Source organism: Myotis daubentonii, chromosome X (genome assembly GCF_963259705.1).
Source record: "Myotis daubentonii chromosome X, mMyoDau2.1, whole genome shotgun sequence".
Classification (NCBI taxonomy): domain Eukaryota; kingdom Metazoa; phylum Chordata; class Mammalia; order Chiroptera; family Vespertilionidae; genus Myotis; species Myotis daubentonii.
The window spans coordinates 137,700,193-137,717,165 of NC_081861.1; the positions used below are offsets into that span (position 1 = coordinate 137,700,193).

The 16,973-nt window shown below is 60.9% G+C and overlaps 1 protein-coding gene across 2 annotated transcripts in view; it reads left to right on the forward strand.

Annotated features, from left to right (window-relative positions):
• Positions 1 to 604: 604 nt before the first annotated feature.
• ANOS1 (anosmin 1) overlaps positions 605 to 16,973 on the forward strand; it is a 56,592-nt gene continuing 40,223 nt past the window's right edge. Inside the window, exon 1 of one of the 2 annotated variants that reach the window (XM_059679043.1) lies at positions 605 to 917. In XM_059679043.1, coding sequence (XP_059535026.1) covers positions 714 to 917 — 204 coding nt within the window. In that variant the 5' untranslated portion in view covers positions 605 to 713. The remainder of the gene's footprint in view (positions 918 to 16,973) is intronic. The other variant, XM_059679042.1, reaches the window with a different exon arrangement.

Consider the following 16,973-nt stretch of genomic DNA (forward strand, 5'->3'; position numbering starts at 1 on the left):
CGCATGCCATGGGCTATGTACTCAGGCCCCTTTCCAGGTAATCATAAGGGAAGGAGGGGGGGCGAAGGCAGGGAGGGAGGGAGGGAGGGGGAAGGAGAGAGCAGGGCGGGGTGGGGGGAGAAGGAAGCAGGAGGGAGGGGTGAAGGGAGGGGAGAAGAAAGGGCGCGGGAGGGAGGAAGGAAGAAAACCTCAGAGTGCGCACCTGGGCCCTATCCAGCCTGGCTCAGCCCGTGCCCACCACCCGGGGAGGGAAAGCCAGGCGCGCAAGGCGTGGACGGACGCAGTGGGGCCCCATCACCCCCCTTCCCGAGGCCGCAGCTCCCTGCCCAGGCCCGGGCGTGTCCACACCTGACGTTGACCTGGATGGTGGGGCAGGAAGGAGCGAGCGCGGCGGGTGGGGGAGCCTGCGTGGGAGGCCGAGCCCCCCGAGACGAGTGCGCGCTGGGCACCCGTCACCATCGCCCTCCCTTTGCGCGCGCCGAGCCTGGCAGCCCTTAGACCCGCCCACCTCCCGGCCCCTCCTGTCACTCACTCTCCTCCCAGCCAATGGCGCGGCGTCTGTCACCACCTCCCCGCCCCCGAGGCCGCGCGGGGCGGGAGGCGGGCCGGGAGCGCCGGGGCTGGAGTTGAATGATTGAACTTTGCAGCCGAGTCGCAGCGCCGCGCGGTCCCCGGCGGAGCTGGGAGCCTCGGCCCCGCGCCCCACCGCAGCCATGGTGCCCCGGGCGCCCGGCGCGGCGCTGACCCTCTGCCTCTGGCTGGCGGCCTGCGGGCGCAGCCTGGCGGCCGGCCCGGGGGCGGCGGCACGGCGGCTGGAGGAGTCGTGGTCGGCCGGGAGCGTCCCGCGCGCCCGCTGCGCCTCCCGGTGCCTCAGCCTGCAGCTCACGCGCCTCTCCGCCTTCTTCCAGCTCTTCCAGGTACGGAGACGCGCTGGCCTCCGCCGCTGCGGGCGCGCGGGGGCGCACGGGGGCGCACGGGGGGCGCACGGGGGCGCGCGCCTCGGCCTCGGCGCCCAACTTCTCGCCAGCGCGGCCGGCAGGTCCGCTGTCCCTCCGCTTGGACTTGCAGCCCGGCGGCTCGGACCCTCTTTCCAGCCGCCTCCCGCCGCGGGAAAGAGAAGCCGGGCTGCAGCCCGCCTCCCCAGCTGCCTTCCCCCGGCGGCCAACCGCGGGCGCTGTCTTTGCGGAGGGAGCGCAGCCCGGCAGATTCCGACGGTGGGCGTGTGGGGTCCGTAGTTTCCCGGGACTGCGGCGCGCGCGCGGACCCGGCGCTGGTGGCGAGGCGGGGCCGGGTGCTGGGGCGGGGGGGTGGGGTGGGGGCGTCGGCGCCGTGGGCGCAGCGAGCGAGGCGGGAGGCGGGGGGCGCGCCCGAGACCCGCGCGACGTGCCCGGCCCCGCAGGTGCCGGCGGGCCGATGCTTGAAGCCTCGGGGAGGGCACCCCGGCCGAGGCGCATGGGGCCGGGCGTGGTGGTGCGCGCGCCCCCGTTCCGAGCCCCAACGCTTCGGGGTCTTGTCAGTGAATTCGGAAGAGATTGTGGGGACGCGGGGCCAGAGGGGCGGCGTGCGGATGCTCCCAGCAGATCCGGGGTCCGTCATTATCCGCCCACCCCCGAGGGTGGGGAGCGTGTGAGTGTCTGGGGGGGGCGGGGCAGGTGCAGGGGAAAGCGCGCTGGGCACAGTGGCGGGACCCCAGTGGGGACCCGGGCGCCGGGTGCGGGGCGCACGGCCGCCGCGAGGGGCTGGGCGGAGGCGCACCGCGCAGCTGCCCGCCCCAGGGCCCCGAGCGCGCGCTCTCTGAACCCTTCCTCTCCTGCGCCCATGGCCTCCATCTGCCCTCGCCCCCGCCCCCGCCCTCACCTTCCCACCTGTTGTCGCGTCCGGCTTCTCACCCGCGGAGGCCGGGAGGAGCCGGGCAGAGGCGGGGGTGGGGGTGGGGGTGGGAGGCCTCTGCCCTGAAGATACAGGCTGGCCCCAGCCAGGGCGGCTCAGCGCGTCTGCGGACGGAAGGGTCCGGGGTTCGAATCCCGTCAAGGGCATTTTCCCGGGTTTGCGGCTCCAACCCCAGCCCTGGTCCGGGCGCCTGCGGGAGGCAGTCAATCAATGTCTCTCTCTCACGTCGGCGTTTCTCTCTCCCTGTCTTTCCTCCCCTCCCTTCCACTCTCTCTAAAAATCAACAATAGAATTTTTAAAAAAGGAGGAAAAAATCCACTCCGGGTGGAGATTCCCTGTAGGATTTTAGGAATTTGCCTGAGTGTGCGGCTCTGTTTCTTCTCCAAGAAGCAACACGTAGCGGTCCCCCTGGATGTGGGGGAGGGAGGACCGAGGCCCCCTCTTTCACGGCGGTGGCATTCCTGGAGGGCTTCCTGGAGGAGGCGCCTCTCCCGCCACCAACCTGGCTCCGACCCCGCCCCGCCCGCCCGCCCGGAGGGTCACCCACGCTGCTGTTTCAACCACAGAAAGATAAAAACGCCACAAAACAGGGCCGCGCGCTCCCTCCCGGGGAAGAAACAGTCTCCTTTTCTTTCTTGCTGCTTCTTTGTGCGGAGCCGCCAGCGGCGGCGGCAGCGCGTTTGTTCTCCAGTTTCAGCGCTCGGAGCCGCCGGTGAAACCAGGGCAGCGCCCTGAAAGGCTCCCCTTGTGGGCTGTTGGCGGGGTTTCCCTCGGAAGAGAAACTGCTGACAGCGCGCGCAGCGCCCGGGAATCCTGATCACATTTTAATGAGCTGCCCGCGGGGCGGGCAGGCAGGCAGGGCTCGGTGCCCGCACGGGCAGGCGCTGGGAGGCTGCCCGCACCTGTATCCCGGCCCACTTACCCGCATGGCACCAGCACACGCTGCTTGCACATCGTCACCCTTTCCTGCTCCCCCTTTAAAAAAGAAACAGTTTTATAGATTTCAGAGCGGAAGGGAGAGGAAGAGAGAGAGAGAGAGACATCCATGAGGAGAGAGAATCATGGACCCGCCGCCTCCTGCACGCCCCCCCACTGGGGAATCGAGCCCCCAGCCCCTCCCTGGTGCAGCTGCCTTCGGGCATGAGGATGGGCAAGAGGCCAGTTCCTGGGGACACTCGGACGCCAATGACTGGCCACCCACCAAACACAGCAGGTGCTGGCAGCGGGCGGCCGGCGGGGGGTGGGGGGGCGGTGAGGACAGCCAGCGCTATATTCTGGGAACCATCAGCGTGGGCATTCCCCGCCCAGGCCCTCCAGGCACCGCGCCCAGGTCCCTGCAGGCGGCAGAGGGTGACAGAGACCTGGGGCGAGGAGGAGTGAGCAGGGAGAGGTTGGGCGAGGCCTGGGGTGCCAGGGCTCCAGGGAGCGGGAGCCGGGACCTTGCCTGGGAAGGCGAGCGGGCGCCATGTGACCCGAGGCTCCAACACCCACCTGACTTCACATACCAGACGCAGAGGGGAAGCCGCTGAGGGCCTCAATCTGGGGGCGATGGAGCCCGAGCCCCGGGCGCAGGTGCCCTGCTGAGCACGGGCCACGGCACTGGTTAATGCCCGCGGAGCTGGCGTAGTGGGTGCTGTACGTCTGGGGCGCAGAGTTCGGGGACAGGGCTGGCCCACTGGCATGGTGGCTCTGCATGGCGCTGCTCATCGTGTGCCAGCCTATGATGTTCACGTGAGCTCCCGTGGCACGGACCTGGGCCCACATGGCACGGACCTGGGCCCACATGGCACCGACCGGCTCTATGCCGTTTCCTCAAACCACTAGAACAGCGGTCGGCAAACTCATTCGTCAACAGAGCCAAATATCAACAGCACAACGACTGACATTTCTTTGGAGAGCCAAAGTTTTTGAACTTAAACCATAAAGGCAGGTACATGGTTATTCACTGAATGAGGGTCCTCCCAAGGCTTAGGAAGAGCCACACTCAAGGGCCCAAAGAGCCGCATGTGGCTCGCGAGCCGCAGCTTGCCGACCACGGCACTAGAAGGTGAAAGGAGAGGGAAAAGGGCGAGATCTTGTTTAGGCGACTCTCCCTTCCCTGGAGAGAGACTGCCTGCCCTGTGCAGGCTGGGGGGTCGCCGTGGAGACCACGGGTGGTGGCAGCGGCCGGCTGAGCCTCGGACCTGGGGGGAGGGCCACCCCAGTGTGGACTGGCACGCCCGCCACTTGCTCCTTCCCGGCCTCTGTTTCCTCAAAGGCGGCTCCAGCGGCTAAAACGCCGTGGTCCAGCGACACCGTGGAATACTACGCAGCCGTGAAAAAGGAAGAACTCTTACCATTCGCCACAGCACGGCGGGACCTGGAGGGTATCACGCTGAGCGAAACGAGCCGGTCGGAGAAAGACACGTACCCCACGACCTCACTCCTACGTGGAATCTAAGTAACAACGTAAACTGATGAACAAAAACATACTTTCAACGATAAAGATTGAAAAATAAAACCGCTCGGCCTGCACGGAAGGGAGACGGCGCAGCTTCTCTACCGGGACCGGGAGAGGCGGGTGGGACCTCGCGGGAAGCTACATGCAGGTGCTGGCAGCCTCCCGTGCCCCAGGGCCCCAGAAAGGTCTTTGTAGTGTCCCTGGGGTGGCTAGGCTGCTCCCAGCGGTCATTGGGAGCTGTTTGTTTTGGCCAAAGGGAGCTGAGCTGCCGATTAGCTCCTTCCACTCAGAGGAGCAGCCGGCCGCCAAGGAAAAGCAAGCGAACAATTAAGGTGTGCGAGGCCCCAGGTCAGCCGGGCTCGAGGGTTTGTGGGGAGTGCACTCAGCCGGGGCGTGGCCTCGCCTGTGAAGAGGTGTCTGCCGGCGGGCGGCCAGGTGTTTGGGGAGCCCCGGGGCGGGGGGGGGGGGGAGGGTGTGGTCGGGCGAGGGGGGTGGGGGGGGGAGAGAGGCCACCCTCAAGCTTGTGCTATACGTGTTCGCGTTCGTAAAAACTCCCGAATTTGACCCAAACTGCACATGAGGCCACGCATGGCCAGTTTCTGTGTTTTGAACACAGTGCTGCTTCTCCTGGAACATGAGTTAAAAGTCAGTCTTATTGTGCCCGGCCGGCGTGGCTCAGTGGGTGAGCGTCGACCTAGGAACCAGGAGGTCAGGGTTCGATTCCCGGTCAAGGGCACAGGCCCGGGTTGCGGGCTCCATCCCCAGTAGGGGGCGTGCAGGAGGCAGCTGAGCTATGATTCTCATCATTGGTGTTTCTACCTCTCTCTCCCTCCCTCTTCCTTCCTCTCAGAAATCAATAAAAATCTATCTATCTATCTATCTATCTATCTATCTATCTATATCTATATCTATATCTATATCTATATATATAAAATAATAAAGCGTAATATGCTAGTTAGACCGGACAGCCAAATGACCTTCCAGACATCATTCCGGACGTCCTTCCAGACGACCTTCCAGATGAAGCTGAGGCAGTGGGGCTGAGGCAGAGGCAGTTAGGGGCAATCAGGCAGGCAGGCGAGTGGTTAGGGGCAATCAGGCAGGCAGGCAAGCGGTTAGGGGTGATCAGGCAGGCAGGCGAGTGGTTAGGGGCGATCAGGCAGGCAGGCGAGCGGTTAGGGGCGATCAGGCAGGCAGGCGAGCGGTTAGGGGTGATCAGGCAGGCAGGCGAGTGGTTAGGGGCGATCAGGCAGGCAGGCAGAGTGGTTAGCGGCGATCAGGCAGGCAGGTGAGCAGTTAGGGGTGATCAGGCAGGCAGGTGAGCGGTTAGGGGCGATCAGGCAGACAGGCAAGCGGTTAGGGGCGATCAGGCAGGCAGGTGAGTGGTTAGGGGCGATCAGACAGGCAGGCAGGTGAGCGGTTAGGAGCCAGCGGCCCCAGATTGCGAGAGGCCTGTGTGGGATCGGGCCTACACCGGCAGTCGGACATCCCCTGAGGGGTCCCGGATTGTGAGAGGGTGCAGGCTGGGCCGAGGGACCCCCCCCCCCTGCCCCCATGCACCAATTTCGTGCACCGGACCTCTAGTATATCTACATTTAGAAAGTCAGTCTTATTGTAGAACGTTTTAAAAACACATTGGAAAACACTTGCGGCATTGTTCGTCTCCATTTTGCACCGTCCCGTTAGAGGACAAATACTGTGTGTATATTTATATAGTTTATATATTTAAAAACGTGTGTGTGTGTGTGTGTGTGTGTGTGTGTGGAGGCCTGAATTAAAAAGTTAGCGCTATGGGTGCAGATGCTCACACCTTAAAAGCGTCACCATGAACGCGTCCGTGGTGATATTTCCCTCGAATGGACTGAGTTCATTGCGTAAGCTCCCCGTGTGCGTGTCCCCGTGCGTGTGCCGACGTGAGGGTTGGGGAGAGAGACTCAGGCGCGTGTTAATGGCACGGCGGGCACTGACCTAGAAACGGGGGTTTTTCCTTGTGCAGTTGGCGCTGCTCTCCCGAAATCTGACTCTTACACGGTTTTGCGGGTGGACGGGGGCGTGAAATGACAGTCGGTCAAACATGTCACTGTTATCCAAGTCCTTAAAAAATATATACCATTAGCCCCGGCCAGAGTGGCTCCGTGGATAGAGCGTCAGCCTGCAGACCAAAGGGTCCCGGGTTCGATTCCGGTCAAGGACACGCACCCCGGTTGCAGGCTCCTCCCTGGCCCAGGCCTCGCCGGGGCGCGTGCAGGAGGCAACCCGTCGATGTGTTTCCGTCACATCCATGTTTCTCTCTGTCTTTCCCTCTCTCTTCCATTCTCCCTAGAAATCCATGGAGGCCCTGACTGGTGTGGCTCAGTGGGTAGAGCGTTGGCCTGCGGACTGAAGGGTCCCGGGTTCGATTCCGGCCAAGGGCATGTACCTCGGTTGCGGGCACATCCCCAGTGTCGGGCCTGCAGGAGGCAGCTGGTCGATGTTTCTCTCTCATCGATGTTTCTAGCTCTCTATCCCTCTCCCTTCCTCTCTGTAAAAAATCAATAAAATGCATATTTTTAAAAATCCATGGAAAAAATATCCTCCCGTGAGTCGGTTGCTCGTTGCGCCAATCAGATAAGTCCCTGGGTCTCCCCGGCCCAGGCCAGCGTGTGGCCGCCGCGACCTGGTCCAACGCACGTTCCGACATTGCCGTGCTCTGCACCGGCGTCTTCGGAAAAAGTGGGGTTTCCTTGGGATTCGCTGAGACAGTGAAAACAGGTCCTTCGCAGCTGGGCGTGGCGACCCCTGGCCCTGGCCCCCGGCCCGGCTCCCGCACCGGCTGCTAATGGCTTCCAGATGCTGCCTCGGAGGTGAAGCTTGGACCCGGTGCCTCTTGCAGGAACGGGAGGCGTCGCCCCCTGGATGAGGGCCGGTCTCGGGCAGGGCTCGCTGCTGAGGGCAGAGGGAGGCCAGCTGGCCGGTCAGCTCAGGGCGGGGGTGGGGGGGTCTCCACGCCCCTGACCATTGCCTGGGACCGGCTCCAGCAGGGCTGTGGCTGAGACACACCCCTGCCAGCTCCCCCGCCTCCTCTGCTGCCTGCCCCTCCCCTCCCCGAGCTGCACCCCCTACATCACACGCACACACCCAGCCGCCTGCCTTCAGGGGCGCCTGATGGGGTCACACGTGTGTGCTTGCGGTCAGACACATGCACAGGGCACAGGCCCGGGTTGCGGGCTCCATCCCCAGTGGGGGGCGTGCAGGAGGCAGCCGATGCATGATTCTCTCTCATCATCGATGTTTCTCTCTCTCTCTCCCTCTCCCTCTCCCTCTCCCTCTCCCTCTCCCTTCCTCTCTCAGAAATCAACAAAAACATATTAAAAAATAAAATAAAAAAGTCACACGACATCCGGGGATCGCAGCCTTTACTTTAGGCAAACGGCCATAGAAAAGTTAAAACAACAAAAAAAAGCAAGTTCCCCCTCACAGTCGCGCCCCGCGACCGCTCGCCGCCGCCGTCTGAAATCCCGCGGCTAATTCCCAAACAAGTGACAGCCCCCCGAGTCCAGAAACGGAAACGCAGAACGGGAGGGCATCTGATGAGACCGGCAACGTCCGTTCCGCCCGCGATTCATCACTTTCCAGGTTCCCATCCGTCATCCCGGCGTCCGTCCGTCCGTCCGTCCGTCCGGGGGACAAGAGCAGGGGCCGGAGTTCGTTGCCGCGTGCGGTTCAGGGATGTTTCCTGTTTCCAGTTCGCACCTTCTTTCCTGCTCTGCTGTCATAGTCTGCAGGTCCGGTCACTGATGTTGGAGACATGTCCACTGGCCTCCTGCACACCCCCTGCTCCTCCTCCTCCTCCCTCTCCTTTTTTTTTATTTTAAAAAATATATATTTTATTGATTTTTTTACAGAGAGGAAGGGAGAGGGATAGAGAGTTAGAAACATCGATGAGAGAGAAACATCGATCAGCTGCCTCCTGCACGCCCCCCACTGGGGATGTGCCCGCAACCAAGGTACATGCCCTTGCCCGGGAATCGAACCCGGGACCTTTCAGTCCGCAGGCCGACGCTCTATCCACTGAGCCACACTGACCAGGGCCTCCCTCTCCTTCTTGTTCTCCTCCCACACACTCCCCCCTCCCAACCAGGGCTTGGGATCGAACCTGCAACCCAGGCCCATGCCCTTGATGAGGAATCGAACCCGTGACCCTTGGGGTCTGCGCCCCCGCCACCGGAACATGTCCCCCGGACCGGGAATCCAACCGTGACCCCCTGGTGCATAAGCGGCCGCTCAACCCCTGAGCCGCGCCGGCCGGGCCGTAGCCCGCTTTTGGTGCCGCGGCGGACATCTGGTCGACCCACTCCTGCTCCAGCGTCCTGCCCTACGGACGGACGGACGGACGGACGGACGGCTCACACAGAGATGGAGTCACAGACTGCACCCGGCCAGCCTGCCTTCCAGAGCTGAATGGGGAGGACGACAAGGCCAAGTTTATGCCGGGGGCGGGCGGGGGGGCGGGGGGCACTGGTTACCATCAGAAAAGGGGGAGCAGGGAGTCGGAGGCAGTTGCCACGACAACGGGGTGGGAGCCGGGATGCTTTTCAGTTTCTCCAGCGGCCGGGAAGGGCCGCGACGCCCCCGAGAAAACCGTCCTGGTCTGGTTCCCATGTCCTCCCTCCCCCGCGTGTGGGGCTGGTGGGGCCCTTTGGAGCGAGGACTCGGCCTCTCAGCTCTAAACTCCGACCCCAGAGGTCTGTGCTCACTCCTGAGGCTGGCGGACCTCAGCAGACGCCATGCCCACATATGTCATCCGTGCATACAAATGCCTCCTCTGTCCCCTTGTCTCCCCCCTGCCTCCCTCCCTCCCTCCCTCCCCCTCCCCCTGCCCTGCCTCCCTCCCTCCCTCCCTCTCCCCTCTCCCTCCTCCCTCTCCCCTCTCTCTCCACTCGGACACTTGGCTGTGCGTTTCGAAGGCAGATGACTCCAGAACAGGGCCCACACCCCTGGGAGGCCCTTTTCCCACGGGGCCGGAACCTGCGAGGCAGTGGGACCGTCGCCTCCGCGGTCGTTTCTGCGTTTCTGTACCCGGAATCGGGAGAGGACGTCCTCGCAGCTGCAGGGGAAGGAGGGAGAACGCCGGACAGAGTGTGTTCACAGCCGTCACCTGGACCACGGGCAAGCGCGGTCGGGGGGGGGGGGGGGGCTGACCGCACGGGGACAGACATCTGTCCGCAAACTCCTCCTCCTGTTACTCACGAGGCGTGAGCTCGGAGAATACACAGTCCTGTATAATAAAAGGCTAATATGCAAATCGGCCAAACGGCGGCATGGCCAGTCGCTATGACGTGCACTGGCCTCCGGGGGGCAGACGCTCAATGCAGGAGCTGCCCCCTGGTGGTCAGTGCGCTCCCACAGCCAACCGCCCGTGGGCCCTCTCCCCGGCCAACCTCCCCTGGCCCCAATCAGCTCCGATCAGCCAGGCCGAGGGACCCCACCCATGCATGAATTTGTGCACCGGGCCCCTAGTATTTAGATATGTATACATCCATCTGAATACCATATCTATCTATCTATCTATCTATCTATCTATCTATCTATCTATCTATCTATCATCTATCTATCTCTCCACTGATCTATCTATCCATCCATCTATGACTCTTCTTACATGTTCAGATTTCTTCTTTGAAAGAATAAACTCCAATATGCCCACCCACTAACGGATTGCACCCACAATATCCTCTTTCGCACACAACATGGGCGTTTGGAAAGCTGCTCCCTCATGCCTTCCCCCTGAGATGCAGGAAAGGGAGAGGCACTTGCGTCTGTAAAATGCAACGAGGAAAAACTCCCCTTCCATCGTTGCCAGCCCTTCGTTTGGTTTTTGTTTTGTTGATTTTTAAAAATACATATTTTTATTGATTTCAGAGAAGAAGGGAGAGGGAGAGAGAGAGAGAGAGAAACATCCATAAGGAGAGAGAACCGCGCATCGGCTGCCTCCTGCACGCCCCCTACTGGGGATCGAGCCCGCAGCCCGGGAACCGAACCCTGACCTCCTGGCTCCTAGGTCGACGCCCAACCACTGAGCCACGCTGGCCGGCCGGGCCCACCTCCCTGCCTGCGGCCTCTTTCCCTCCAAACGTCGGCTAGGGCTTGGTCCGTTCTTTGTTTTTACTTACTTGGGGGACAGTCCTGACATCCTGGCCCCTTAGAACTTCTCCGCTGAAGCAGGATGCCTGACCGGAGCTGGAGGTCCTAGCTGGATCTCCTCTGTGTAAGGAGGCCAGCCCGCCAGGTCCTACGCTGTCCCTTTGGCTGGGACGCCCCCCTGGTGCTCGGGGTCCCGCAGGGAGCAGGTTGTCCTTGGAGCTGATGTCTTCGGGGGCGCGGTCTGTCCCCGGCCGGTGACTGCCCCGTCTCCGCCATCGCCCTCCATTCATCATGCCCTCTCCGGCGACCGCTCATTAAAGCACGTTCCCCCTGGAAGTCCGCGCGAAGGTAACGCAGAGCCGTGATGAATGGGCCGACCCCGCTAGGCCCCCTGTGGGCGTGATTAATCGTCCCGCACTCTCCAACCGACGCCGCATACATCAGCGCCAGGAGGAAGCACGCGTCGCCGGGAAGCAGCGAGACAGAAATCCCATTTTTCACACAAAATCGGGAAAGACGGGGGTTTCTAGTCATTCTTTCACCTGCTTAGATCCCCCCTCCCCGTGCAAATGAAAAGCAACGCGTCTAAATCTCGACTCTTCGGCCTCTAGCGGTCGAACAAGGTGGGAGATTTCGCTCTAACATTAGCCTGGCATTTACGGGGTGTATTCCAGGATGTGTTCCTAAAACTTTCTGTAGAGCCTGACCTAGGAACCAGGAGATCAGGGTTCGATTCCCGGTCAAGGGCACCTGCCCAGGTTGCAGGCTCGATCCCCAGCAGGGGGCGTGCAGGAGGCAGCTGATCCCCGATTCTCTCTCCTCGCTGACGATCCCTCTCCCTCCCTCTCTGAAATCAATGCAAATATCTTTAAAAAAATACTCAGAACAAAGGGGCCCTGCCAGCGTGGCTCAGGGGTGGAGCATCGACCTGTGACCCAGGAGGTCAGGGTTCTATTCCCGGTCAGGGTAGGAATGTCACGGAGGAGACCCGGGGCTCCGTGTCCCGCCGTTGCACATTATGCAATCGAGTCACATGTGACCTTCCCTCTGATACTCCCAACACATTGCCCTTGGAGCTGATGTCTTTGGACGATGTGTGTTTCCCGTTTGGCGTCTCATTCCGTCTGGGTCCCAGGCGTCTCATTTGGTCTGGGGCCTTGCAGTTATTTTGGGGAGAGTTATTAGAGGAGTTAGGGAATGAGCATCAAATGTCGGCAGGTAGAAGGTCCCCTTTGCTATGTATCTAGTTACTAGAGGCCCAGTGCATGAAATTTGTGCACAGCTAGGGGGTCCCTAGCGGCTGCCGGCTGCCGGCTGCCGGCCAGGGCCTTCCTTCCTTCCGCGCCGCCCCCTGGTGGTCAGCGCACGTCATAGCGAGCGGTCGAGCTCCCAGTGGGTGGAATTCCCACCCAAGGGGGCAATTTGCATATTAGGCTTTTATATATATAGGTTTATTTACTTTTATTGATTTCAGAGAGGGAAAGAGAGAGAGAAATATCCATGATGAGAGAGAATCATGGGTCGGCTGCCTCCTGCACGCCCCCCACTGGGGATGGGGCCCGCGACCCGGGCCTGTGCCCTGACCAGGAATCGAGCCGTGACCTCCTGGTTCCTAGGTGGATGCTCCGCCCCTGAGCCATGCCGGCTGGGCCCCTCTGCTCTGCACTGGATCTGAGAGGTTTGCTAGGAACTCAGGGGTGGAAAAGCCAGTACGACGGGTACCAGGCCCCGGGGACACTGTACCCCCCTCTCCTTGGAAAGCCCCCGGTGTTGGAAGACAATGACATGTCATTAGCGCGTTCTGCGCGTCTTGTTTTCGGCCGGGAGACGGATTCCGTGGCCCTCAGCGCTCTTCTCCGACGCGTAATTACACGGTGTCATCGGGGCGGAATGCCACGGTTTACAAACATTTCCAGGGGTGGTTGGGATCGCATTCTGGTCGGGGCGGCCGGGCCTAGCCCTGCAGGAATTAACCTCACGCCGTCGCAGACGGGGTGACAGAGGGGCCCAGCCACACAGGCAGTTGGCGTAGCGGCGGCTGTTGGCCACTTCCAGGAGGGCCACAGGGTCTGGGTCCCGGGTGGACCTGTGAGTCACGGCGGGGAAGCCAGAATTCCAGGAGCTCAGGCCACCGGCTGGTGTGGCTCAGTGGTTGAGCGTCCACCTAGGAACTGGAGGTCAGGGTTCGATTCCCGGTCAGGGCACATGCCCGGGTTGCGGGCCCCATCCCCAGTGGGGGGCGTGCAGGAGGCAGCTGATCGATGTTTCTCTCTCATCGATGTTTCTAACTCTCTACCCCTCTCCCTTCCTCTCTGTAAAAAATCCATAAAATATATATATATATACATTAAAAATCAACAAAAACAAAACAGCTATTAATTGCTCATGCTAACGGCTCACGCACAAGAACACCTTGTGCACGCCACCCTCCCCGGGCCGGACAAGGTCGAACGTCCAGCGAGCTTGGCGACCTCCTGAACCCTGACCCCCGGCTGGCGGCCCACCTTTCGTTTCTGCTAAAATTCCTCCTCTGCAGCGACGCGTAAACACCCCTCCTCGCACAGTGCCACTCACAGTACACAGCAGCGGCTTGCGGGCTGGCGCCACGTGTATCTTTCCAGACAGCGACAGTCCGGGGGGGGGCCGCCGAGGCCAGCCTCGGTGACATCTCCAGGTGGTTTTCCGCGTCCCTCGGCATTTTTCTCTGCTTCCTTCACGGTGTCGGCTCCTCGCGGAAACTGCCACGGCGCTGACCTGGCTTTTGCCAAACGCGTCGCTGGTTGGGGCGCCCAGCTTCCTGCTAGAGCGGCTTTTATTTATCTAGTTTTTTTTTTTAAATTATATTTTTATTGATTGCAGAGAGAAAAGGAGAGGGAGAGAGAGAGAAACATCCATGAGGAGAGAGAATCGTGGATCGGCTGCCTCCTGCACGCCCCACACTGGGGATGGAGCCCGCAACCCGGGCCTGTGCCCCTGACCGGGAATCGAACCCGGGACCCTTCAGTCTGCAGGCCAACGCTCTAGCCGCTGAGCCACACCGGCCGGGGCTGGCGCTGCTTTTAAAAGCCTGGATGAGAGCATGGCCCAGATGCAGGTGGAAACATACTGAGAGGACGTGTTCTTTGGTGGATATTCTGGGGAGAAACAGTTCTTATTATCAGGAAAAAAATGAATCAACCTGAAGGGAGGCGGCCACGCATCCCAAACGACCTCAACCCCTGGGGGAAGGACTTGCCGGGCCCGGCCGGCGTGGCTCAGTGGTTGAGCATCGACCTAGGAACCAGGAGGTCAGGGTTCGATTCCCGGTCAAGGGCACGTGTCCGGGTTGCGGGCTCCATCCCCAGTGGGGGGCATGCAGGAGGCAGCCGGTCTGTGATTCTCTCTCATCATTGACGTTTCTCGCTCTCCCTCTCCCTTCTTCTCTGAAATCAATAAAAAACATTAAAAAAAAGAGAAAAAAGGTCAACACATCAACGAATGACAAATGCTGGAGAGGATGGGGAGAAAAAGGAGCCCTCGTGCACTGCTGGCGGGAATGCAGACGGGTGTTTCCTCAAAAAACTAAAAATGGAACTCCCACTGGACCCAGTGATCCCACTTCTAGTCTAGGAATATATCCCAAGATCCTAGAAACACCCACCAGAAAGGACATATGCACCCCTATGTTCACAGCAGCGCCATTGCCAATCGCTAAGATCTGGAAACAGCCCAATTGCCCATCCGCAGACGAGTGGATTCAAGAACTGTGGTCCATCCACACAATGGAATACTATGCAGCCCTGAAAAAGGAAGAACTCTTACCATTCGCAACAGCACGGAGGGACCTGGAGAGCATGACGCTGAGCGAAATAAGCCAGTCGGAGAAAGATACACATCACACGACCATTTGTGGATTATAATGAACAGCATAAACTGATGAACCGAAATAGAGACAGGGAAGCGTCGAACAGACCGTCCAACCTCAGAGGGAAGGCGGGGGAGCGGGGCTTCGGGGAGGGGGTAAGAGGTCAACCAAAGGACTTGTGTGCATGCCTCTGAGCATAACCCCTGGACACGGACAGCAGGGGGGTGAGGGCATGCGGCTGCACTTCTCCGTGGACCTGTCTGTCTTCATGGATCAGGTCCCCGGAACAAGGCCTCGGCTGTTCCGCCCACAGCCGCACGCCTCTGGCTCACACGTCCTCCCTGTGTAACCTGAGTCCTGTGGGAAAGGTTAGCCATTACGTTTCACGAAAACCGGTCAGCCGTGGCCGGTGTGGCTCAGTGGGTAGAGCGCCCACCTGCTCAGGGTGGGACGTCTCTCGGCAAAACCCATTTCTCCCGTCTCGAAGGCTTTCGGGCGTTCATGGCATTTTGTGGAGCAGACGTGACCCACTGGCATTTTCTCCTGGTCACATACATTTTGGAAAATACGTTTTTATGGCCCTGGCTGGTGCGGCTCAGTGGGTAGGGCGTCGGCCTGCGGACTGAAGGGTCCCAGGTTCGATTCCGGTCAGGGGCACGTACCTTGGTTGTGGGCACATCCCCAGGAGGGGGTGTGCAGGAGGCGGCTGATCGATGTTTCTAACTCTCTATCCCTCTCCTTTCCTCTCTGTAAAAAAAATCAATAAAATCCATTTTTAAAAATAAGAAAAAATATATGTTTATGGATCTCATAGAGGAAGGGAGACGGAGAGAGAGAAACATCGATGATGAGAGAGAATCATGGACCGGCCGCCTCCTGCACGCCCCCGACGGGGGACCGAGCTTTCAACCCCGGGCCCGTGCCCTCGACCGGGAATCGAACCCGGGACCCTTCAGTCCGCGGGCCGGCGCTCTACCCTCTGAGCCGCACCGGCCAGGGCTGACCGGTTTTCTTCCCTTGCGCTTTTTGAAGGATTATGTTTGCTTCAAGGGGAAAAATATCAGAAGGCCGGGGATGGGGAACTCAGCACCTGCTGTGCAAAGGGCGTCCAGGGGCCGGCGAACGGCGCTCTGTCAGCCTTTGATGACCTCGCCGGCAGCATCCACGTTTGATCTGGCAACGCCGATGAGAGACGGCGCGACCTCGTTACGGCGTGCGAGCCCCGCTGTCTGATCCCCCGGGGGAGGGGGGTGTCGGGGGCCCAGGGATGATCCTCCAAAGCCAGCGTCTCTCCCGCCTAATGCGCTTGGCCCTTTCATGTGCCTGGCTTTAGGCCAGAGCAAGACTTCGCCGCAAACCCTGTGGTCGGGCGGCTTAGCGGGTGAAGGGATTGTGCTGCGCCTGAACCCCCCCTCCGCCCCCCATCCCACCCCCCGGGGGCGGGAGGTTGCAACGCAATGGCTGCTGGTGTGTCTGCAGGGCCCGCCTGCCCAGGAGCCGGCCAGGTGGGCGGCACAGGCGAGGGGGCCGGTGCGCACACCTGGGCCCCACACAGCGGTGGTGGCGGCCGACGGGCGAGTTCATCGGGGCTTTACCCTCACCCCTGAGGGCGGCAGGCAGGCCCCTTAGAAGTCCGTCCTCTGTGGAGGCCGCTGAGTGAGGGAGGAGCGGGCATGGCGGGTGCAGGAGCTCAAACGGGGAGGGGCTGATTTGAGAGAGCAGGAGACTCCCAGCACGAAGAGGAAGCAGACACATTTCGGGGTGTGTGTGTGTGTGTGTGTGTGTGTGTGGAAAACTTCTGCGTGGAAAAGATCCTTGAATGAGGTCACAAGACAGATGTGCCCAGCCGGTGTGGCTCGGTGGTTGAGCGTCAACCTATGAACCAAGAAGTTACGTTCGATTCCCGGTCGGGGCACGTGCCCGGGTTGCAGGCTCGATCCCCAGTGCGGGGCGTGCGGGAGGCGGCCGGTGGATGAGTCCCTCTCATCGTGGATGTGTCTCTCTCCCTCCCTCTCCGTTCCTCTCTGAAATCAGTAGAAATGTATTGAGAAAACAACAACGAGAAACAGTAACCATGCAGACCAGCAAAGGATCATCGGTAACCTAACCATGGCCTCGCCCCGACATCCGCCTCTGTATTTTGCTAAATACCTGGCATGGATTATCTTTTAATCTCCCAGCCTCCTGCCACATGCCCTCTTCAGTCATAAATAAGAGCCATTTCCAATCAAATCCTCTTCCGTGCTTGCTCGCCAATGCCCCAGATGGCTCGTTCTAACGACAGAGCTTTTTGTGTTATGACCAGAGGCCTGGTGCACGAAATGCGTGCATGGAGGGGAGGCCCACAGCCAGGCCTGCACCCTCTCCAATCCGGGACCCCTCGGGGGATGTCTGACTGCCGGTTTAGGCCTGATCCCACACTAAACCAGTAGTCAGACATCCCTCTCGCAATCCGGGACTGTTGGTTGCTAACCACTCACCTGCCTGCCGGCTTGATCGCCCCTAACCCCTCTGCCTGCCTGACTGATGCCCCTAACCGCTCCCCTGCTGGCCTGATCCCCCTAACTGCCCTCCCCTGCCGGCCTGATCGCCCCTAACTGCTCTCCCCTGCCGGCCTGATCGCCCCTAACCGCCCTCCCCTGCCGGCCTGATCGCCCCTAACTGCTCTCCCCTGCCGGC